Genomic DNA, 25,541 nt, shown 5'->3' on the forward strand with positions numbered 1-25,541 from the left:
ACTTTCTGTTTGCTGATATTTTGAATTTTTCAATATGAGGAATGAACTTAAAGGAGTAGGCCCAGTAAGACCCATTTTTGGTCCCAAAATATAGCATTTCAGTTAGATAAATACGGGTTGTTTTTGAAAATACAATGCACATGCATCAAGTACCAGCATCATTAATTCATGCAAAATTACTGAAATCTTCACAATTTTAGCATTTGTGCTCATTTTTGGATGTTTTTTGTCTAAAATGGAAGTGGCCATACTTGTGTTCAGTCTTAATATTTAAATATATGACTTGTATTTAATGATGATACATAACACATATAAAGGTTGAGACTGAACCATGAATGTTCACTTCCATTTTAAACAAAAACCATCAGAAAAATGACGTTTTGTGGCATATTTGACAGATTTTTCACATTTAAGCTTGAATGTAGACCTCTTTAATGACCAAATCAGTTCAAATCTTTAACATAAACTAATTGAATCGACTGAAGAAGACACTTAAGTGTTTAAAACTAGTCAAAAATCTTTCATCCGATGTACTTCAAGTTTTAGGCCAAAATAAGCCCTTACCTGACCTCCTTTTTCATAATTTTTTCTCAAGTACTATTAAACAGACAAACTACATACTTGGTGAGACAGTAGCTTGGCAGTGATGAATTATTTAGTTGAAACATGTTAGCACTTTTCAGATCTGTCGATTACATGTTTCCAGTTGCTGATACTTTGAATTTTTCAATATGTTGAGTGATCTTAACTGTTTTCGTCACACTTTTCTCAAATTACTACTGAACAGAATTACTTCATACATGGTCAGAAGCTTATCAGTGATGAATTGTAGCATGTGAGCATTTTTGGATCTGTAAGACATCTACTTTCTGGTATCTGATACTTTGAGCTACAAATGGAGGTAGATGTTTAGCATGTCACGACATCTAGTTCATTGAAATGATTTTAAGATATACATGTCTGTCTGTCTGTCTGAGTTCATCCGACCTTTTAACCTCGTTTTCATAGTTCATTGTTCCATGTTAAATTTTCATAATTGGGTCTAGATTTGTTTCTAAGATACTACGTGCATTTGCAATAGGTCAACTATGTTTGGGATATGGAATGATTGAAAGGTGTACATGTCAATCTGTTGAGGGGTTTATCCCCTTGACCTTATTTTCATGGTTTATTGGTCGATGTTTAGTTTAAGTGATTTGGTAATATCTCAGATAGCAACTATATTATGGATATGGAATGTTTGTAAGGTGTACAAACCATACCCTACGCCATAAAGCAGGTGAGATAATTCAGTCTGTGCACTTGTTTGAGATTTCACTTCCTTGTATTGTATAATACAACAGTATTGTCATCTCTCATCATATGCCATTTGAATATGAAAAAAAAATAGGGAAGTAGGAATGCAACCTTGAAATGTGCATCATTTTCCCAATTATCATTAAATATATAACAATGTAGACATTGTATGGTTGACATGGTTTTTGTCTCGCTGGAGAGTGAGTAGATGCAGAATTTAAGACACAGGGATGCTATACCAGCAATGATGGTGTAAACTACTTGAATAAAGATGAATATTTCAGAAAGAACTGGATATTTCTTATCTTGTATACATATGCCTTATGTTCTGAAGTTTGGCATATATAAAGATATGGAGATATTATATATGTTTGCCAATTAGACAATAATCCTCTAGATACCAAAAGAACATTCATGTAAACAACTATTGGTCACTGTACAGCCTACAACAATGAGCAAAACCCATAATACGAAGTTTAAACTATAAAAGGCAGGAAAAATATGCAAAACAATTCAAGAGAAAAGTTGATGTATGATAAAAACAACAAACGAAAAACAAATAAGGCAGACAGCAACCAAAAACAACTGAGTTACAGTCTCCTGACTTATATGTCCTTGTCCTTGACCTCATATTCATTGTTCAGTTACCGCTGTTTTTTTATTTCATGATTTTTCCAGTTGTAATCATTGGCAGTCATACCACATTTCATTTTTTTTTTCATTTTAAAGCAGAATATGATATGTCATGGGCCATAAAATATACAGGTCAAGTTTGTTTTTTCATGGCTTTGACATTTGCAAAAGTGATCACCAAGATTAGATCTACAAACAAGGCTAATTGTCAAAATTGTCAGTTGACTCCCTGTTGGAGTTTTTGCTCTTTAATGAGGATTTTTACCAATTTTTGCCTATAATCTTGAAAACAATAAAGATAGATTGACACTTTAAACAGCGATCTTTATAGGAGTGATTGCCCTTACATGGCAAATATTTTTTACCAGTCTTTGGGTTTGGGCAAAAACTAAAGAAGATAGAGAGAAACTGTAAAAAGAACAAGACCAATATCCGGTCTGGAACTGTGTCACTGCATGCAATTAATTGAGGTAACATGTATACTGGAGCATAGCTGATTACTCCCTTTCACTGTAGCCAAAAAAGCTTTCACAAACATTTTCCTTGTTCAAAGAGTGTTGTAAAATTTCAAACTATTGGCAAACAGGAAGTGGATACATCACAGATGTAAAAATTTCTAAATCGTTACAACATTATCAAGATGCAGACCAAATATTAAATCATTCCCTTCAATTAAGGAGCCGAGAAAACTTCAACTAAAATTTTCTTTGTACAATGTGTGTGGTAAAATTTCAAACTATCGCCAAACAGGAAGCAGATACATCACAGATGTAAAAATTGCTTATCGCTACAACTATTATCAAGGCGTAGACCAAACACAAACATGTACAAATTACTTACTCGCTACAAACATTATCAAGCTGTAGACCAAACACAAACATGTACAAATTACTTATTCGCTACAACTATTATCAAGCTGTAGACCAAACACAAACATGTACAAATTACTTACTGGCTACAAACATTATCAAGCTGTAGACCAAACACAAACATGTACAAATTACTTACTCGCTACAAACATTATCAAGCTGTAGACCAAACACAAACATGTACAAATTACTTACTCGCTACAAACATTATCAAGCTGTAGACCAAACACAAACATGTACAAATTACTTACTCGCTACAAACATTATCAAGCTGCAGACCAAACATTAAATCATTCCCTTGCACAGAAGCGTTGAAAACTATGAAAAAATATTTCTTTCTGACGGAGTTGATTGGTTACTAAAAATGCTTTTGCCTTCGACGACACAGGTAAAAATTAATCAGCAATATACAAGATCACAAAAAAAGAGAATTTTGTTATGAATTCTATTTGGTCCATAATGTTCAAGTGTGTCCATTGTTGAAGATGCACACAGACCTAGGTTAGGGACACAGGTTCTTTAGAGCTTAGTTATATAACACACCTGACTTCACCAGACATTTCAGTCTCTGTAGCTTTGAATAGTTTAGCTTTGATTGAGTTTGATAAATAATTCTGAAGTGTAGTGACCCCTGGGTTTTACATAAAGAGATATATGCAGCCTTTTTCAGAAGTCAGCAATATTTTTGAGAAGAAAAAAAAAAAAGACTAGCTTCTTTATAACCATTGTGGCTAACAATGTCTACATTTCATTTAATGTTCTATCAGGTGTGTGTAGTATAAATTGTTGTTTTCTTGCCAACCAGCTAGGTTCTCAAATAAGTCAGTCAAAACGGTCATAACATATTCAACAAAATCATAAATGTCTTCATGGTTTATATTTTATTGTTTGTACATTTCAATAGATAAAACATCATTATTTTAGTGAAATGAGAAATAAATATATATCACAGTGTAAATGTTTTCATGTCTCCGATTAAGAAAATACATTTCTTGATACCATAACGTTGTTTGATTGTGATAAATAAAATCACTGAGACAACCAATATAATCTTTTGTATGAATATTTATCATGACAAATTTAAGTTGATTCTGTTGTTGATCCTGTCTTTTCTTCTTCAATAGTGTCTAGCTTTGGGTCAGTTTTCTCTCCTAGAAATATAGATATAACATAAATATTAATGGTACCAATTTTACTGCACCAGATGCACATTTCAACAATAAATGTCTCATCAGTGATGCTCAAAGCCAAAATATTTGAAAATCTAAAACTTATTAAAAAAATGAAGAGCTTATATACCAAATAGGATAAATATACATAGCCAAAGCACGACAAGAAATTAGAGCTTTGCATGAAGAAGATATATTCCTTAATTCCAAATAATTTCCAAAATTTTGTAATTGCAAATTTATAACTCCAATCAATTTACTCTAGTTAGTTTCATGTATTTTTCCAAATAAAATAATATCAAACAGAAGAAAACATTGTTTTCTCTCTTTACAAAAGTTTATTATTAAAAAAGACATATTTTAAACATTATATCTTTAGATTTTTAATAATAGGTAACAAATAAAAACAAGTTTATGTGTTTCAACACTTGTTAACAAAGTTCTCTAATGCAAAGCCATCCTATAAATAGGTTTTCCACCACATATTTATAATCTTTTTTTGTCACACTGAATTATTTTTTAGGTAAACATCATTAGCATTTATTTTCTAGGCAACACATATTGAATATTAACTTGTCAAAATATGATTAAATCATAGTATAAAGAACACTTGGTCAGTTGTGGTTATTCACATCATGAAACATGCAATTACGATAACTACAACACCTTCTATAACCTACAGCATGGATTTAGCAGAGGTTGGTCCTGTGAAACAAAATTATTTACAATTTATAGATGATGTGTCACTTAACATGGAAAATGGGAAAAAAAACAACAACAATAAACTGATACAAATATTTTGGTCATGGATTTTTCCAAAGAGTCTGATAAAGTTTCCTATTCACATTTCAAACTTAACTATAACTGGATACAAGGGGGATTTAATTTCTGGATACAATATTTCTTAATTAATCGCAAGCAAGCAGTTGTTTTGGAGGGGGGAAAATCTGAGTATGTAACAGTTGAGTCAGGGGTTCCACTGTGGTCAGTTCTTGGACCAAGTCTTTTCATAAACTACAAAAACGATATTCCAACCAGTCTTACATCTACTACAATGTACTACATGTGTTTATTTGCAGATGACAACATAGTTTATTCGGCAATTAAATCAAATTCTGAATTTCTGATACATCTACTGGTACATTACCAAATGATCTTGACAAATTGCATCATGGGAACATAGTTATGTGTAAAATGGCATTACATTGACACAGATGTAAATGAGTTATTTAGGTCACCAGAAATAAAAATAAAAACATTCACATTTAACTACACATTACACAATCACTTTTTAAAACCAGTTACAACAGCAAAATATCTGGGGGTAACAGTCAGCTATATCCATAACATGAATAAATGGGTTGTACATATAAATAACATATGGAACAAAGCTAATAGCTCTCTAGGATTTCTATGGAGGAACCTGAATATTAGCCCATCATCCATTAAAGAGCAGGCATACAACATGTACATGTACAAGTCCCTAGTAAGACCATCACTAGAGTATGTATTAGATAGCATTGAAAAAATTTAAAGGATGTTTGCCCATTCAGTAACCAACAAAAAACAGAAACACCTCAAGCTTTGGTGACATGTTAAATCACCTTGAATGGCTCAGCCTCTCTGACAGAAGAAAAGATTCATGAGTGGTAATGCTATACAAATTAGAACATGAACAAGTTGCAATAGCTAAGAACAACAAACTATTTCCACAAAAAAGACAAACAAAAATTAAGACATTTAAATTTGAACAGTATCCTAATTCCATCCTGCAAAACATACCGTATAGCGGCTTATTTTCGCAGGGTGTGCAAATTTTCGCTTATTTTCGCGGATAGAACAAAATCGCCAAAATAAATTCCGCCAATTTAAAACGGCACATGCAAAGGTATTGATAAAAGTTTTGAATCCGCCAAAATAATAACCGCCAAAATATTTCGTATACCTTATTCAATGAAAATCGCGAAATTTTACACCCGCGAAAATAACCCGCTATACGGTAATACAGAAAAGATTTTTTCCCCCAAGATTAGAACAATAACAAAGAGACTGAAACAAACTACCCAATAACACCATAAATTGCACATCAGTAGGCTCTTTCAAATCTTTAATCTCAAAACATCAATATTACACTCATCTATTCACATTAAACTTATTGTATATTTGTAATATGCATTTTCCTCTATTCTTATTTTGTAAAAAATTAATCTATGTCTTGTTGTAAGTTATCCTATTGTGACATAATCTTCAATTTGTTGAAGGTGGTCACTATATGAAAAAGTTTGTAAGGGTTCCGTGGAACGCAGTGTCTCGCCTACTTTTTCTGTTAATCGCAGGCTCAACAAAAATGAGGAAGTAAATCAATAAAAATATTCCTCTTGATACTATCTTTTGATTGAAAGAAGCTTCTGTCCAAGTTTGGTAAAAATCCAGGATAATTTATGAATCTAATAAATGTTTAAAAACTTTAACTGCAGACTGAATGTAATGTTAACTGGAAGAAAACAAAATTTCCTTCTAGATACTAGCATTTGATCATAAACAAGCTTCTGTCCAAGTTTGGTACAAATCCAAAATAGTAAAAGAAAGTTATTAAAATTTAAAAAACTTTAACCACAGAGTGAATATGTTGTTTCCTGGCAGAAAATCTAAGTCCATTTAAAAGTAAGCTACGGAAAAATGGATTTATTTTTTTACAAAATTTCCTTCTAGGTACTAGCTTTTGATCATAAACAAGCTTCTGTCCAAGTTTGGTACAAATCCAAAATAGTATAAGAAAGCTATTAAAATTTTAAAAACTTTAACCACAGAGTGAATGTGTTGTTTCCTGGCAGAAAATCTAAGTCCATTTAAAAAGTAAAATAAGGAAAAAATGGATTTATTTTTTTCCAAATTTCCTTCTAGATACTATCTTATGATCATAAACAAGCTTCTTTCCAAGTTTGGTACAAACCCAGGATAGTTTAAGAAAGTTATTAAAATTTTAAAAACTTTAACCACAGAGTGAATGTAATATTTCCCAGCAGAAAAACTAAGTCTATTTATAAGTAAAATACGGAAAAAATGGAATTTTATTTTTACAAAATTTACTGCTGGATACTATCTTATGATCATAAACAAGCTTCTGTCCAAGTTTGGTAGTAATCCAGGATAGTTTAAGAAAGTTATTAAAATTTCAAAAACTTTAACCACAGAGTGAATATTTGTGGACGCCGACGACGGAATGTAGGATCACTATGTCTCGCTTTTTCTACTAAAGTTGAAGGCTCGACAAAAAGTAGAAGAGACATTTCATAAGGTGATGAATTATGACTGGTTTTTTATAAGTGGGACACTGTTGTATGTTTGAGAAGTGGTCATGAATTGATACTTAAAAAAATAATAATAATCTTGAGGTACAGTGTAATGGATTGAATATAAAATTGACCTTTAAAAAAAAAAAAATTTGCTGCAAAGCCATATTTCCATTAAATTTATTTTACATTTATTTGGAATTCATTGCTTGAGTCGTGAATATAACTTGCTTCTGTGACATTAACAAGGTTTTACTTAACAGAATTTGAGGAAATAAGTCAGCATGATGCATGAATTATTGGAGGAATAGAACAACACTAACACTGTAATGTTTTGCTACTTTGCTGGTATAGGGTTGACATCATTTTTTAAAATTTACAAAATCTTGAAGCTTTTAACGAAAATCTATTAATTCAGGGGTAACATGTTATGGTAACAAAATTCCCCCTCCCCAGTTCAGGGCCGGGTAACATGTAATGTTAAATTCATTAAATCTAATTTTTCTTGTTATCTTATCATTATCTAGTGTACCAATTGTCAAATTCTCAATCTTAACTTGTGTACATGTTATATGAAACTCAGGTGGGTCCTTTAAGCCGAAACATTAAATGCCATGTAATATTCTATAAATAATACCTTCAGAATCATCCTGTTTTTCTCCTTCACTGTTTTCTGTCTTTTCCTGTTGTTGTTCTGTATCTTTAGGATCTATAATTGTCACTTTAGATTCTGTGGGAGGTGGAGTGGGTGGAGGAAATAAGACATCCTTCTCAGACTGAATATCCTATAAAACAGGGGAGATAATCATGTCAATTCAAACATATTAGAGGGCCAGTGCACATACATTGTACATGAATGTTCTTCTTATTTACCAAGGTTTTTTAAATACATATGTTTTTATTTTTAAAGACCTTAATGAGAAGTAATTAATATGCCAAGAATAATCAAGTGAAAAACAGTCACCATCATGTACCAAGGGTAATAGGAATTGAATTATACTAAAGTTAGTCTGTTTTTTACCAATTTTTGTAATAACATACATTATTGTTCACAACTTGTATAGAGTCTAGACAGATGATAGATATTTATAGACACTTCTGTAATGTTTATGACTTCATGTTGACCTCTAGGTGTGTTTTATTTGTGTTGTTTGGTCACTGTCTCAAAATGCATGTATTTGAATCATTAAACACAGTGTTTTAGATGTATAAAAATCTTTTCTTTTTCTTTTTAGTTATAAATCAGTGAAAAATAAGTTCTGGATTGGTAAATATGTATCATTTTTGAAAGACTGCGGTAACAAACCAAAATAAAAAGATCAAAGAACTATTTTACAATGGTTCCAATACCTGCAACGTAGCACTTATTGCTATCTTCATTTCTTCACTAAGCTCAATATCTTGCACAACATTCCAATATCCTTTAGAAACCATTGTCACAGGGAAGGAGAATACAATGCCATCAGGAATATTATACCAACCTAAATGCAGACATGAAAAAGTTAATTATGCAACAAATATCACACAATGTATAGTACATTTTTTTGTATATGTCTACCCTAGACTTCTTTAAAAAATATTCCTACATTAATTGCATTTTAATCTTATGGACCAAATTATTAATCTAATTAATATTCTTCACATATTTTTCATAAGTATAATAATTTTATGTTTATTCGAATGAAACTTTAAACAAAAAATGTTATATTTGGAGTCCAGTATAAAAATTGTTTGTGTAAAAATTTTTAAGAGACACAAAAGGGAAGATGAAAAAGCAGTATGTGTGAAGGTTTATTAATCCAAAGCAAACTTTTAATAGTAATCAAATTAGCAGCATTTGTCTTGAAGGCAGTATTTATTATAAAAAAAAAAGATAGAAGTTTTTTCAACCTTGCGTACTATTATATAGTTTATAAATGCCATTCTTTTTTAAAAAATGTAATAAAAAGTATACACGTAGGTTACTATGGTAAATGCATTAAGAAAATAAGAAGGAAAACTTAAATCACTATCTTGCTCTTGCTTCTTTGTAAACTAGATAAATTTACAGTTCATTCATTTATATTTTATGAGTTACTTCCCCGTTATATACCAAAGTTTAAAATTTTTTTGAATCAAACAACATCTTTGTATTTGTTAAAAAGTTAAAACAACAAGATAAAATTATATAAATTCCTTGTTTCATCAAATAAATTGCATTTCTGCATCAAAATTTTATAATTTCAGTAAAAATCTTGAAGGATCATACATGTTGCAAACTGTGTAAATGTACATGTATGAGTTCATTATTATGGCCACTGATGAATATTTGTTTCATTGACAGTCATACTACATTTCCTTATTTTTATATTGATCATATGCAGGAGTTTGAATAACAAACCTTCAGAACAAACAGCAAGAGAGAACATCTGTCCAGAAGGAGATCCATTCCACCAGTGTTCCAGCATACTAGTGATTGCACCTCCTGCTGACATAGATGGTGCATGTTTAAGATTTTCTGTCATTTTTTCATGTCTTGTTTTAACCAGCTCAATGTAATCTTTTTCCATCCAAGGTTTGTCCCATACCATTTCTGGAGCAGGGAGAGAAAAGCTGGGTGGTCCCCAGATAGCGCCATCATATCCATGGACACGACTTCTTGCTAGATCTACAAAATGTTCCCCATTCACATTCCCCCAAATTATCAAGTCAACAACACCACTCGTGTTGACCTTTAACCTTTCTGCAACAACGGCCTTTGCATTGTTTTCAATTCTTCTAGACAGGCCAACAAAATTTTGCCTTGGAATATTTGGAGCATTTTGAATCATCATGTAAGTGTTCATATTTACGGGTCCATTCCCTGTGAGAATAACTTTAACATTCTTTAAAGCGACATCATTGATAACTTTGGCATAAGCACTAAAATGAGAAGAATTCCTTTTGATCCACGCCGACTTGTCCTCTTCAGGATTCTGTGTGAGGTCATCTAACAATACAATTGCACTGCAATTTTTAAAAGCATCCTTAGTGTCTGAAGTAATAGAAACTTCTCTGAGTAATTCATGTGCAAGATCCTCTGCTTCCATTTTTAAACCTTCTAATTCTTCCAGTTTATCATTTGTATCCAGTAAATGAAGAGCTATTTCTGTATGTTTGCCAAATACATCTCCCTGACCAATTGAATTTATAATTGCATAACATACTGGACTTGTTGCACATGTGATACACACATGTATGGGATTGCTTCTGGCTTTAAACTCTGCTTCCTCTTTGACAATATCAATTTTATATTGTTTATTTTCTTTCGAAATCAAATTCATATCATTACTAACTTGATCTGATTGGATTCCATAGTAACCAAATGCATATTCCTGAAATTCATTGGCTCCACCAATCAAAACACCTTTGCCACCTCGATCAACCAATTCCCTCCATACTATTGGTGACTTCATATGTTGCCATCCTCTTTCATTACATGTATTTTTTAACCATTTCTACAAACAATATTTAAAAATAATACAGAAAATCAAAGGCATTAATAATAATGACCTTACATATGTGTATACATGTATGTAGTGCTATTTCAATCAATTCAGATGTCTAAATTCGTCTGGAGTGAATATTGAATGTGTAAGTTGACAATGTTGTGATTATGGAGTTCTTCCCAATTTATATAAAAAAATTTTCACATTTAATACAAAATCATTTGCAAGAATTACTAAAGCTGTTTATACATGTATATGGGGATTTGATCAAAGTTCGTTACTTGGATTGGTGGAATGTGTAGATAAATAATATTGAATAATCTCCAAAACATCCAAATATGACATTGTACCACGTTTTTTCTTTCTCTTTCAAAGGAGAAGGTCCGGTAAGGGCTAATTTTGGCCTAAAATTCGAAGTTCATCTGATTAAAGATTTTTGACATCATTTAAACACTTAAGTGTCTACTTCAGTCAATTCAATTAGTTTATGTAAAAGATTTGAACTGATTTGGTCATTAAAGATGCTCAAATTCAAGCTTAAATATGAAAAATCTATCAAATATGCCAAAAAACGTCACTTTTCAGATGGTTTTTGTTTAAAATGGAAGTGGCCACATTTGTGTTCAGTCTCAATATATATGTTATATAAATGTATTATCATCAAATACAACATATATATAAATATTAAGACTAAACACAAGTGCGGCCACTTCCATTTTAGACAAAAAACGTCTAAAAATTAACACAAATACTAAAATTATGAAGACTTCAGTAATTTTGCATGAATTAATGATGCTTATAAGTCAGGCTCAGCTGATGCTGTAACTGATGCATGTGCATTGTATTGTCAAAAACAGCCCTTACTTATGTAACAGAAGTATTCTTTTTTCCAATAAATAGCTGAAAGTTAACATTTTTAACAAATTTTAAAATTCTATATTTTGGGGCCAAAAAGGAGTCTTACTCACTCAGGGCCAATATGCTTATACATGTAGTTATAGTGAATATCTGACATGAAGATTCCTTCAATTTTGTCTCAATGCCATCATTTATGGAGCCAATGAGCCTTTAATTTACATAGTTTTGTGGCATTTGTCATGCACCTGAAGTGTCATTTGATTTCTCTCAAAGCTCAGTAATGAATGATATCATTTGTTTGCAACTGATCTGCTATGGTGTTATCAACACACGTTAAACTAAATATTTTTGGCATGACTTACTATTTTTTTACATAAATTAATTGTTGTTTTTTGGCATATCATTAACATTTAAGGAAATTTGTTGAAATTTGTCAGTCATATCAAGATTCTTATAAAACAATCATCCTAAATATTCATGAAATAATTGCCACTCAGGACATTATTGCTGAAGCAATCAACCTTACCAGGAAAATATTAAAGCTTGAAGCTTTTAGAATTATACAGTAACCCTCACATTACCTTTTTATTCTAGTAATTTGTACCAGATACATGTAGATTACAATAATGAAATATATGCTGGTCTTTATATTTATCTTAAAAAAAACCTTTCATTAGCAATAGTTACATGAGTAAACATCATGTGAATGTTTCAGGGATAATGTGTTGATGCAATAAATCAAGATATCGTGGAAAACAATTATATCTCTGTTGTACTGTTCATGTACCTACATTGTATACTTAAATTCTAAATATTTACCTCCCAGTCATCTGGCTGTTGAACAATCTTGTGGAGTTGGAAATTTGGAAGATTCCTAGCAAGTTTATCTCCTAATAATTCTGCCCTTGCATAATAGGGACACTCAGATTTTCCTACAAATAAAACAATATTCTAAAAATGACATTGACCGTATAAAAATAAGGAGATGTGGTATGTGTGACAATTTGTACTGACTGAATCAATTTTTTTTTGCCAAGTGTACTTTTTGTCAAAATACCACTATCTAAACTTTCTTCTTTGGAAAACTAAGACTAAAATCAAATAGTTTGAATGTACCTTTAGTTGGTTGTGTAAAATGCATGCATGCACATGTTTAAGAATAAAGAAGGAATTTACTTTTTTTTTCACAAAAATACTTGGCTCAAAATAAAACTGATAAATAGCATAGATTGTACAGATTGTTCTTGCATCAGGAGTTTCCTCTTACTGACATAAATTTTCTCTTTGTTCATTTGCAATTTATGCATTTTGTATGCACTTTTGAATGCAAAATTCTTCCTGCAACAGCAGAATATTCTGGAATTCTGTGACATCACATAAATATCATACTATACATGTAATTATGTAACAGCCACTATGTTCCGCCAGTTACTTTGTTCCGGCGGAACTTTTCAACTAGTTATTTCGTTCCGATGGAACTTTCCAACTAGTTGTTTTATTCCGAGTGCAGTCGCAAAGTTCCGGAAAAAAGTAGCTAGTTGAAAAGTCCCAGAACAATGTAGCTAGTTGAATAGTTCTGGCGGAACAGAACAACTAGTTACATCGTTCAAAAAATATACCATATTTCGTCCTTTTAGTAGAAAGAGGGGAAAGAATGAGTATCAGTATATATAAGAGCAAATCATTAATTTACAAGAATACCCAACGCACTGAAAGGGGTTTCTTTGGGGACAAATATCCAAAATTTAAGTTGTATTTCATGGCTCACATAAAACGGAATAAGTTGCATTATCATGCAAATTTAGTATTCATGGTACCCTCAAGAGAGGGAAGAATACCCCCTCCTCATGTGGTTCTTTGCATCAATTCTCCAAATGGAACTTCCTGCCTGGTTGATAAGTTCCGTTGGAACTTTTGGGCTAGTTTGTTAGTTCCGGTTTTGACTAATTTGGCAAAAAGGAACTTTCTAACTAGTTGATATGTTCCGTTGGAACTTTTCAGCTAGTCACTTTGTTCCGGTGGAACTTTTAAACCAGAGGAAGAACAAAGTAACTAGTTAATAAGTTCCTCCGGAACTTTTCGGCTAGTTAGTTCTTTCCGCCCGGAACTTTCCAATGTCGGAACAAAAAAGCATTTACATATATACTTTAACCCACTTACTGCAGCCTGCCGCTAATTTTATATGGTTGCATTTTGTGTGCAAGAAAATACGACAGCTGGACATCTGTGATATCACATGCCCAATAATGATGTCATTCGATATATATGACATCACGTCCTAAAGACGTTACATTGGGGTCCCATTGACGAAAATTTTAACACTGTTTAATCTTTGGTATTTTATTTGAAAGAAATACAGCAATGATTAGAAGCTTGCCCAACTCCAAAGCCATTTCCGAACTCATTTGGTATACAAGATCTTGCAGCTGCTACTCACTTTATAAAACATCACCAGTGTCTGAGTTGAAAGTTGTAAAACCAGGGATATGTCAAAGAATGTCTTGTCCTTTTTCCAAAAAAAGTTTATCGGAAGATACATGTACCAAGACCTTGTTGATAAATATTCTGTATCAACTTCACAAATAATACATGATGGTCCTTGAAGTATAGATTCTAGGTACTGATGTTGTTTATCTTCTTAATTTAATACGTGTTATAGTGTTCTTTTATTTGTCTTTGTAAATTATTAACCTTTAGGCTTTACTGTTTAGGGAGCTACCATTTGATTTTTATGGGGGGGCTAGGATGAAATTTGAAAAAAATAGACAGGACAGGAGTTTTAATCCACCATTTTCTACATATGGAAATGCCTGTACCATTAGTCAGGAATATGACAGTTGTTTTCCATTCATTTTTTTTTTTATTTGTTTTCCATTCATTTAATGTGTTTAAGCTTTTGATTTTTGACATTTGATAAGGGACTTTCCGTTTTGAATTTTCCTTGGAGTTCGGTATTTTTGTTATTTTACTTTTTGCATATGATAATTAAACATATGGACATATGTGTCCCTGCGGCAGCAAGACTAGAGAGGGTTAATAGGCCAAAGACTCATCCAATTGTGTCATGTGTAAATGAAATTGCAGTGAGAAAGAAAATACATAACTTGATTATGATATAGTTAACATTGTTTTCAGCAAGAAACTATTGGTTCTGCTTTGATGAAATAGAAACTAAACATGCAAATTCTCCTAAATAGATGCATTGTCATGTGTTCTGAGAATTGAGTTGATTTTCCCCAAAAACAGTTTGCAGCCAGGGTCATTTCATCAGCCACATTTCCTGCGACTCTTTTCAAAAAAAAATCTTACGGTCAAAATTGATCGTAATTTATACTGCCGAAATGTGTATGAATTATGAGGATTTTTACTCCTAAGATTTTTTGTGAAAAGATATGATGTTCTCCATGGGTTATTTAGGGTAATCATACGTGTATGTACTGGTACTTTCTGATGTCCACTGAGAATACACCTGAAGTGGTCCCTGTACTTTAGAGTTAGTTTATTTTACATTTCAGATCATGACAGATGTATGTCCACCTTATTGTCAAATCTTAAGCGTATTGATTGATCGTTTCATTTCAATCTTTGAAATATTATCATACTGAATTAACAAGCTACCTAACAAATACAAATTATACAAAATAACATTTATACCTGCAATTACGATCTTCGCCATCTTGTTTATGGTTGCCAGGTGATTCTTCGGAATCTAGATTTTTCTTCAATCTCTACGAAAAGAACCTACTTTCGGATTCCTTTGGTTGTTTCGGACTTGTACATACAGTGATAAAGTAAACCACAAATTTCGATTTTGTACGAACAGCAAATATGGCATCTCCCAGGCAGAAACGTGTGACTAGAAAAAGTAAAGAAACCTCACTACCCGAGACTGTTGCTTTAGATGAAGATAAACAAAAATCGTTTGAGACGAAATTAAAGACGATAAAGAAAAATGTTAGTTGTAAAAAGACTTCTTTACTTCGTATAAGCTTTAAGTTTAGATACTGCCTTTAGTCTTTACTGCCTAATACTGGCTTATTTTGATTGATTACTTAGATTTTTTTTCTTTTTAAACATGAAACGCATTTCAAATAAAAGTCAATTTTTCTAGCTTTAACTATTTTTGAGCCACAACAGGCCCTGTTTTCTCTAGCAGTTAAAATGTAAAATAAGATGGTTTATGTTTTAATTTAAATTATCTGTAAATTAGTGTAAAACATATGTTTAAGAAAATCCACTTTTAAGGGAAATAACTCTGTTCAAAATAATAAAAACACATTTTTTTTCTAGATTTGTCCCTGTTTCACCACCTCTTCAAAAGCAATATTTTACGTTATTCGTATGCAATAGCCTCTAATTGCTTAAATGATTTGTAAAACAAAAGTTTTTAAGAAAATATCTTGATCAGTGGGCCAAAACTGTATGATGGCTTGGTCTTACAATGTGGTCAATGAGCTTGTAAGGATTTCCCCATTCATATCGATCCTACCCCAAGTCTTTCCGGTCCAAAACAATTCAGCCAATATTTTATGTCCATCCAGCCCCAATTTAAAAAAAAATTTACAAGAATAAAATTATATATATTTAACTAGTAGCTTTATATATTTTAATGGATTTTTTTTAATAACAGCAAAGGTGGACGATAAAAAATTGTAACTTTGATGCATATTTAAAAATATATATTATTTTCATTTATTCCAATAATTGTTTTAAATTAGAAGTTACATGTATCAAGAATACTGGATATGCATAATTATACTCAAATCATACATTGCAGAAGTTAATACAATCATTCGTTAGTCCACATTAATAAGCATTTTTCATATGAACTTATGAATTAACTTTTCAGCAACTGTTGTAATTAACACATTGGTTACACTCAGGTTGATCACCAAGCTAATGCACCCAAACTTTTTTCTTTTAAAATGTTAAAAGTTTTAAAAACTACTGAAATTGAGCAGTATTGTTTGATTTACCGAATCCCTTCTATAAAAATTTACTTACCTTTTGTATTGATCATCCTAAAATGTTTCCTCTGATCAGTGAAATTTACACAACTTTTTCATGTGCAAATTGCCACTTACCCTGAGTCATATACGTGTACTTCACAAAACTATTGGAATTTTATAATAACTTATCATTATTTTATTATGGGGCCGGATCGATTTTGTGGGTAGCAATGACTTGGGCCGGATCGACTTGTACAAAACTGACTTGGGGCTGGAACGACCTGATACCATGTATTATTTATTTTTCAGAGCAAAGAGTTGACATCACCAGGTGTTGTATATCTTGGTAATATACCTCATGGATTCTTTGAACCTCAAATGAAGGATTTCTTTCGCCAGTTTGGGAAAGTAACAAGATTAAGATTATCTCGTAGTAAAAAGGTTTGCTTCTATTTGTATAAATTACTTATATATATGTGGATTCAATGGTCCCTGCTGCAAAACTCATTTTCTTTGCTTTGATGTTTGTATAACTGACACTAGTATTTTAAACACAGTAGAAGTTGGAAAGCTAGTATTTAAGGGGAATCTTTTGTTATCATGGTTCTCAAATGACAGCAAATGATCTACCCAGATTTTTAATAAAATGAGCAAATTTTTATGCAGAAATGCGATTTATTTGTGATGCTTTTCATTTCAGGCAGATTGTGTATCTAAATTAAAAACCAAAGATTTTTTTTATAATTATCCAAAATGTAATTTAAATCATGCTATTTTCAAAAATATTATGAAAAGTATGGGTGACCCAGACTTCTAGAAAACGGTCCAATTGTTCAGCTGTTCTGTACAGACAAAGGGGTCACAATTGTGGTTAAAAATCATAACTTTAGAACCAGTGAATAAATTTCAATGGTGGAATGGCAGGTAACGTTCCCATATGCACATAATAAAGAAACTGCCGCAATGTGTTGAAGGCCTTGAATTTTTATTAGCCACATAATAACATCATTTGCTCATGGCGTGTGTGGAGACCTTTACCGCTAACACAGGTTATGTTTGGTTCCGTTCCGCTGTTTTTTGCTGAAATTAACAGTTATACCTACTTTTTTTCTTAACACCTTCACATATTGAGCTGATTTTTAGTATGTGAGTCTTCTGTAAAGAGTTACAGATCCAGTTTGTGTTGGTTCGGCTCTGCTGATTTGAGCAAATATTACAGGCTTTGGACTGAAAATTTCATGAAAATAACAGTTACACAGACCTTTTTTTTCTATAGGCCTTCACATATTGAGCTGATTTTTAGTACATGTATGTGAGTCTGCTGTGATGAGTTACAGATCCAATTTACCTTTGGTTTGGTTCTGCTGATTTGTGCAAATATTAGGGGCTTTGGACTTTGAAAACTTCATGAAAAAACCGTTATGCAAACTTTCATTCTCAAATTTCATCTCCTAAAAATGGCTTCAAGATTTTTTTGCCTTTTTACAATTTTCATTCATTTATTCATTCTTAAATTCTAGCTTTGACCTTCTTATTATTAAAACATTTGATATTTTGATACATCCTACATGTGTACTGTACATACATCAAATAATTTTTATTTACATTTTTCAGAGTGGTAAAGGCAAAGGCTATGCTTTTATAGAGTTCCATTGTGATGAGGTTGCCAAGATAGTTGCTGAAACAATGAATAACTATTTGATGTTTGAAAGATTGCTTAAATGTAAGTTCATTCAGAAATGAAGATCAGGTATAAATATGAATGTATTGGATAAAAAAAACTTTGTTTTTGTAAAAAAAAAAATCAAAATTTTGCGAAACGTCTATTTGTGCTAGGATTTATACAAGAATTGATAAATATGTTTATTATGCTATTTCAGTGTCATATTCAGGTAAAAAAATCACAAATTTTTAGAAACATCTTATTTTCTAAGCATATCATCAAAAAATTGACTCTGGGCACTCCGGCTTCCTCCACCAATAAAAACTGGCCGCCACGAAATAGCCCAAAAGCGGTGCTTAAAAGTGGCGTTAAAACACCAAAAAATAAAAAATTAAATCAAAAAATTGATTTTGAGGTATAAGTTGCTATTCAAAATAAATTACAAAAATTGATACCCCATGAACATGTACTACAATCATTCTGTGTCAGAAACCTATGCCGTGTCAAATATTTAGTCACAATCCAAATTCAGAGCTGTATCAAGATTGAATGTTGTGTCCATACTTGCCCCAACTGTTCAGGATACCACCTCTGCTGTCGTATAAAGCTGCGCCCTGCACATTTTATTGTATCTGAAGGACACCTGCTTCTTGTTTGTGGATATTTTGGTTTTCTGATTACATTATTTAAGTTTATAAATAATTTAAGATTTATATTTCAGGTAAATATGTACCCAAAGAAGAACAGCATCCTACGTTGTTTAAAGGTGCACAAAGACAATTTTCAAAACCCAAATCTCATTTGCTAGCCATAAAACGTCACAACACAAAAAATCAGGACAATAAACAAACGTCTACAGCTAAACGATTTCTGAAAGGTCATCAGAAAAGAATAGCTGCTTTGGCTAAAGTTGGAGTGAAATTGAAGATAAAAAATGTTGTAAGTATACCATAATTTTTAATGTCTGTTAAATTCATATTGGTTAATGCCAGTCTGTTATACTGAACCAGAAAAGAAGCACCTTCTGAAATTTTTAAATTTTGATTGTAGTTCAAGGAGAGGATATACTGATTAACCTCTGTCTGTCTCTCTGTCAACTACTATTCAGAGCTTCCTGTTTACAGAATACTTAAAATATTTTAAACATAAAGAACATGTACAAATTTTCGTTTGATTTTTATAGGGAACTAAAGATTTCCTGGAATTTTTTTATCAGGTGTAAAATTTCAGATTCATCGTTCTTCATCAGCTTCCTGTTGACAATATACCAGTGTCCCAATTTGCGATTTTTTATTTCATCTGGCGAAAAAATACGGCTGCTGGCCATATTTCTGGCGCCAACATTTTCCTGTCAAAATTTTCATTTCTTGACTGTAAAAAAAAGTAACGGTAACAATATCGATCTTCATTTAAATTGGTAAAAGTAAAATTGTACGAAATTTTACCTGGCGACAAGTTTATGACTTTGTTTACGACCCCAAGCTAATCAACGGTTACAACAGGTGTCATAATTGTTGTTACAGGTAATCTGTTTATTGGATGGGTCCTTAATGATCATCAACATTAATTCATTCAAATAGAATTGGTCAGGTGGCATTTGTCTTTTCATTTGAAGAAATGTTCATACGACAACACCATTTGTAATGTTTACCGTAGTTTCATGAAAACGTAATTGACAGAAAGCAGCTGGCGATTTTTAAAGAATTTTTAAAGCGAGGTATCACTAGTGAGCAATAGCTAACAGTTCTTGTTTTGTTTGCCAAATTGAATTGGTGACTGCGATTTAACCGTCACTTCCATTGCATGTTAATTGGTTTTCAACAGAAAAATTAATACTGCAGACTCCACAAAAAAGGATAACACCTAAAGGAATATATCTGCTATTGTTTAATTAATACACCAAACCCTTTCCTATATGTTTACAGTAAGTTTTATCGTGTCTAATTTTGGTTTGCAATCTTTTCCAGGAACTCCATTTCTTAAGAAAACAAGTCATAAATGATTATGAAATCAAAGAAAGTTTTTAACTTAAAGTTGGGTTTTTTTTTTGGCATATTATATTTATAAGCACTCTGTTTGCGAATTCATCTTTATACCAATAACTCACAAGATTTTGTTTTTACATTGTAAACTTTATATCTCCTTTGTAATATATGACTGAACTATCGCTTTTATCGTTGTTCCTAGACTATTTGAAAGAAAAAAAACAATTTCTTTTTTTAACAGTTCTTTGACATAAAAGTTTGTGATATCAACTAAAATTTGGAATTTGGAAACTCGGTTATCCTTGTATGTATAATGACTATCCAGGTTGGGTTTGTTTTTAAAAAATGTTCAGTGCTTATCATTTAAAGTTTGCATATACCAAATTTTTGTTAAAAACACTTTTACAATTTCTACACCATTTGAAAGTTCTTTTGAATTAAAGAAGATATGGGTCGCACATTGATGAGACAGTAACCTTTGCAAACAGTTAAACATTGTAACAATTTCTTCTGTTCGGGATTTGTTTTAGAATTTTATAATCACACCACAACTCTTAAGTCATGGATATAGTTCAATTACAACCTTGAGGTCAAGTGAAGGATACAGGCTTATATGAACCTCTGGAGATTGTTTTTTTTTAGCAATGAGGCATTTATTTTAAAGATAAACATTTTCATTTTTTATCTTTTGTAGGAATTAGCTGTGGCAGAAGCAAAAAAAACTAAAGAGGGTAAACCAAGTAAGGAAACAGAATCCAGTAATAAAGAAGGCCAAGTGAATCAGAAGGCAGTTGACACAGATAAAGAAACAGAAATTCCAAATGTTGTAGATACGCCACCAAATAAAAGAAGAAGGAAAATAAATGAAGTCAAAAGTGAACCAACTAAAACATTGAAAAGAAAACGCTTAGAAAAGTCTGGACAATCAACAAGCAAGAAAATAAAAAGTTTGAAATCACTTAAGAAAACTCCTGTTAAAAAGTTAAAATTGTCTATATAAATAAAATTTCTTTTACCTTGCAATGCACATGTTATACTTGCAGAATTGTTTTTACCATTCACAGAGTAATGTATAATTAATTCACGAAATAATTGGAATTAATTATACCCCATGATCTGAATGGAGGGGAATTTACTCCTTTCTGTCTGTCCTATAAAATTTTGGTAGAAATTTTGTCAGGAACTACAAGCTTCCTGAAACTTAGTATCAAGCTTCTTGTGAGCATGATATCCTGTGTGATGCATTTTCAGATTCATAGCTCATCGACCTTCTGTTTACCAAATACTTGTATATTCTTCCACATAATGGTCTTATAAAAAAAAATTGGATGCAAGTTTTCTGAGGAACTACAAATCAAGGGGTTCTGAAATTTGGAATCAATCATCATGTGAGCATGCTATAGCCCGCCTATGGGTGAGGGTTTTTCCTCGCTGTGTTGAAGACCCATTGGTGGCCTTGGGCTGTTTTCTGCTCTTTGGTCGGGTTGTTGTCTCTATGACGCATTCCCCGTTTCCATTCTCAATTTTATACTGTGTGATTCACGTTATTCATCCATTACTCATCAACTTCTTGTTTACAGAATACTTATTGAATCAATTAAAATTAGGGAGCAATAGCTATTATTAGTGAGCAATACCTATAAATATTGAGCAATACCTCACAGTTCAATTTGCTCTTTATCTTTTTCAGAATACTTGAAAACTAATTGTAGATTCTTTGTATTGACCGATCTTCTTCGTATCTTGAATGTGAATGAAAAAAAGGTGTTAAAAATAACTAAATTAACAATTAACATGACTATATGATATAGCTTACATGGCAGACTAAGGCTGTGAAAACTATCCTTAACAGAATAAACTGTTGACAGAGATATGTCTCATCTTTTTGTTATTTTTATATTGCCTTGACGGAGTCAAAAAGCGAGACATAGGTATGCTGTTTCCGTCGTCGGCAGTGGCGTCAACAATGTATTAGTTTGTGATTAGGTCTAGTTCATGGTGAACCACTAGTGGTAGGTCAATGATATTTGGTATGCAGTTGTATTAGCATTGGCACATCTCATTACCATGGAGATTTTTTGGCCCTGCCCCCTCAGTCAAGGTCTATTGACTTTGAAACTTTGCTTAGTTGACATGTATTAGTTTGTGATTAGGTCAGTTTATGGGGAACCACTAGTGGTAGGTCAATGATATTTGGTATGCAGTTGTATAAGCATTGGCATATCTCATTTCCATTGAGATTATTTGGCCCCGCCCCCTCATTCATGGTCTATTGACTTTGAAACTTTTGCTTAGTTTACATATATAAGTTTGTGATTAGGTCAGTTAAAGATGAACAACTAATGTTAAGTCAATGATATTCAGTATGCAAATGTATTGGCATTTTCAAGTTTCATTTCCATGGAGATTATATAACCTCACCCCCTAATTATGGTTCATTGACTTTGAAACTTTTACATAGTTTACAAGTTATTAAATGTTTGTGTTTAGGTTTGTTTAAAGGGAAGGACTAAAGTCAATGCTATTTGGTGTGCAGTTGTATTAGCATTGGCACATCTCATTTCCATGGAGATTGTTTAGCCCTGTACCTTCAGTCATGGTTCATTGACTTTGAATATTTGCATAACTTACATGTTAAAGTATTGCTATTTTAATTTCAACATTTGCATGATCAAAATAACAAATAGGCGAGACATATCTCTGTGTTAACAGTTTATGATAGTATAATGCAAATGTTAAATTTAAATAGCAATATTCAAACATTTAAACTATGTAATACATCAAAAGTCAATGAACCATGACTGAAGGTGCAGGGCCAAATAACCTCCATTTATATAAAAATAATATATATATGTCAATGCTTATTAAACTGCATACAAGATACCATTGATTTATCGTGAATGAATCCCTATTAACTAACCTAAACACAAACTTTAACTTGCAAACTATTAAAAGTTACAATGATAGTGGGCTGGGCCATGTTATCTCCATGGAAATGAGATGTGTCGATGCTTATACATCTGCATACCAAATATCATTGACTTAACATTAGCGGTTCATCTTAAACTGATCTAATCACAAACTTTAAAATGTAAACTACAATGTATGCAAAACATTTAAGTCAATAAACTATGACTGAGGAGTTGGAGCCAAATAATCTTCATGGAAATGAGATGTGCCAATGCTAATACATCTGCATACCAAATATCATTGACCTATCACCAATGGTTCCCCTTAAAAGAGGTGCAAAAGATACCAGAGGGACAGTCAAACTCATAGATTGAAAACAAACTGACAACGCCATGGCCAAAAATAAAAAGACAAACAGACAAATAATAGTACAGATGACACAACATAGAAAACTAAAGACTAAGCAACACGAACCCCATCAAAAACTGGGGTTGATCTCAGGTGCTCCGGAAGGGTAAACAGATCCTGCTCCACATGTGGCACCCGTCGTGTTGCTTATGTTATTACAAATCCGGTAAATAGTCTAATTCGGTAGGTCACATTTGTGAAAAGGGAGGGTATTGTTGTAACGACATAAGGAACATATCCCATATCATCTGTGAAACGGTTATTCTATAACGGTTTACCAACTCGTGATGGCGTCGGTAAAATTTACGAAGGGATGATTTCAACTTCACCATTTGGAACGCTTGGTTTAATAGCTTCCTTGTGAGCAGCAATCCTCTATCAAGGAAATCATGATAGGAAATACAAGCCCGGGAATATCGTATCAATTGGGAGATATATACTCCGTATGCAGGCACTGCTGGAATGTTGCTACATAGAAATAGAAAGTTCACAATTGGGAAGCTGAAATCATCTCTTTTGTCGTAAAGTTTTGTTTTCAACCGACCCTCATTGTCAATTTCTAGATGTAAGTCAAGATATGAGGCAGACTTAACTGTATCTGTAGTATCCTTTATCTCTAGTTCGATGGGATAGATTCGTTCAACATAGTCACCAAATTTTGTATTATTTAGTGAGAGAACATCATCTATATAGCGGAACGTAAAAATAAAGGATATTGCTAACTTCTTATCTTTCTTCCTAAGAAGTTCCTGTATGAAGTCAGCCTCATAATAATAAAGAAACAAGTCGGCAAGAAGAGGGGCACAATTGGTTCCCATTGGAATTCCGACAGTCTGTTGAAAAACACGTCCTCCAAACATAACAAATATGTTGTCAATCAAGAAATCAAGCATCTTGATAATGTCAGTTTCAGAGATTTTTTTGTTTGAATCGGAGTGATTTTTTACAAAGTAGTTTTTATCCCTCCCCAAGACAAGATACTTGTATCTACGTTCGTCATTCTTTTTAATGAAACAAAGTAATACCAACTCTTTCAATTTGTCTTTTAGTTTGGAATGGGGAATACTTGTGTAAAGTGTAGAAAAGTCAAATGTTTTAATACTATTACAAGATGAGAGAGTCTTAGATTGTATGTACTCTAAAAGATCTTTGGAATTTTTTAGTATCCACATCTGATTCACGCCACCTCTAGAATAGGCAGTTTCACAATAACTTTGGAGCCCAGCTTTGATTGCTGATAAAATAGATGTTAATAATTTAGAGAGAGGTTTCGTGGAGCACTTGGAAGACCCAGCAATATACCGTTGTTTGTAAGGACACTTATGTAGTTTAGGTATCAAATACAGTGATGGTAGATCCAGTTCTTCATCTTTGGTTGAAATTCCAAAGGAACATAGAACAGACCTATGATTATCCAGGATTTCCTCTTTGGTAAGTGTTGTGTGGGTATATGTCGAGTTTCCAAGTGAATTGTCAATACCTATTTCATTTATCAAGCAGTTTATGTAATGATATTTACACACAAAAACGAAGTTGTTTGGGGCTTTATCTGCGGGGACAACAACATATTTGTCATGGAGGTAGGACAAGTGTTTTGCAACATTTGGGTCTTTAAAAATTGACGTAGCGTGGGTATTGATAGACCCATTTAGTTTCTTAATTCGGATTTGTATCAACGACCTCACAGCCTTAATCCATTCGGAAAGAGTATCTACGTCTTCTTTCTCGCGTTTAGCCCATTGCCTGGCATAATCCTCGACTGAATCCATCAGTATTTTGAAGTTGTATTTCCAATTGATGGATTTAGGCTCACGATATTTCGGACCTTTGGATAACAAATTTCGCAGGGAAGTGTTATTGACAATGTTGAGGTCTCCGGTAATAACGTGGCCAGCCGGATTATATGTGAATTGGGAAATAGCACAGGTGCAATCAGGAGGTTTAGACTTGAAAGTCGTCAATGTTGAGATCCTGCAAAACGTGTTATATTAGTAATTGAAAATTTTAGTTGCAATTGGTTTGGTATAGGTATAAGAAATTA

At 32.4% G+C, this 25,541-nt stretch overlaps 2 protein-coding genes across 3 annotated transcripts; one reads left to right on the top strand and one right to left on the bottom strand.

Annotated features, from left to right (window-relative positions):
- Window positions 1–3,662: 3,662 nt before the first annotated feature.
- On the bottom strand, window positions 3,663–15,299 carry LOC127730014 (putative malate dehydrogenase 1B). 2 transcript variants are annotated; one of them, XM_052238060.1, is made up of 7 exons: window positions 15,240–15,299; window positions 12,405–12,517; window positions 9,641–10,736; window positions 8,611–8,741; window positions 7,898–8,045; window positions 4,648–4,672; window positions 3,663–3,949 (listed from the first exon to the last, which is right to left on the bottom strand). In XM_052238060.1, exons 1-7 carry the CDS (start codon window positions 15,259–15,261, stop codon window positions 3,937–3,939), a joined length of 1,548 nt encoding a protein of 515 aa, XP_052094020.1. In that variant the 5' UTR covers window positions 15,262–15,299; the 3' UTR covers window positions 3,663–3,936. The 2 variants fall into 2 exon arrangements, with proteins under 2 accessions (XP_052094020.1, XP_052094019.1); XM_052238059.1 differs by lacking the exon at window positions 4,648–4,672.
- Window positions 15,300–15,373: 74 nt separating this feature from the next.
- Window positions 15,374–21,205, top strand: LOC127730020 (MKI67 FHA domain-interacting nucleolar phosphoprotein-like). The gene is made up of 5 exons (XM_052238069.1): window positions 15,374–15,539; window positions 16,844–16,975; window positions 18,149–18,257; window positions 18,919–19,136; window positions 20,877–21,205. The coding sequence occupies exons 1-5, from the start codon at window positions 15,414–15,416 to the stop codon at window positions 21,180–21,182; spliced, it is 891 nt and encodes a 296-aa protein (XP_052094029.1). The 5' UTR covers window positions 15,374–15,413; the 3' UTR covers window positions 21,183–21,205.
- Window positions 21,206–25,541: the final 4,336 nt, after the last annotated feature.

This window comes from Mytilus californianus, unplaced genomic scaffold (assembly GCF_021869535.1).
Source record: "Mytilus californianus isolate M0D057914Y unplaced genomic scaffold, xbMytCali1.0.p SCAF_2, whole genome shotgun sequence".
Lineage (NCBI taxonomy): Eukaryota > Metazoa > Mollusca > Bivalvia > Mytilida > Mytilidae > Mytilus > Mytilus californianus.

Excerpts from the sequence above, each read along its gene's own strand:
- LOC127730014 (XM_052238059.1), bottom strand. The coding sequence starts at position 15,261 with ATGGCGAAGATCGTAATTGCAG. Across the intron at positions 12,518-15,239 it reads GGCGAAGATCGTAATTGCAG|GAAAATCTGAGTGTCCCTAT; the intron begins GTATAAATGTTA and ends TTTTATTTGTAG. Across the intron at positions 3,950-7,897 it reads AAAACAGGATGATTCTGAAG|GAGAGAAAACTGACCCAAAG; the intron begins GTATTATTTATA and ends CTATATTTCTAG.
- LOC127730020 (XM_052238069.1), top strand. The coding sequence starts at position 15,414 with ATGGCATCTCCCAGGCAGAAACGTGTGACTAGAAAAAGTAAAGAAACC. Across the intron at positions 15,540-16,843 it reads TAAAGACGATAAAGAAAAAT|AGCAAAGAGTTGACATCACC; the intron begins GTTAGTTGTAAA and ends TTTATTTTTCAG. Across the intron at positions 19,137-20,876 it reads AATTGAAGATAAAAAATGTT|GAATTAGCTGTGGCAGAAGC; the intron begins GTAAGTATACCA and ends TATCTTTTGTAG.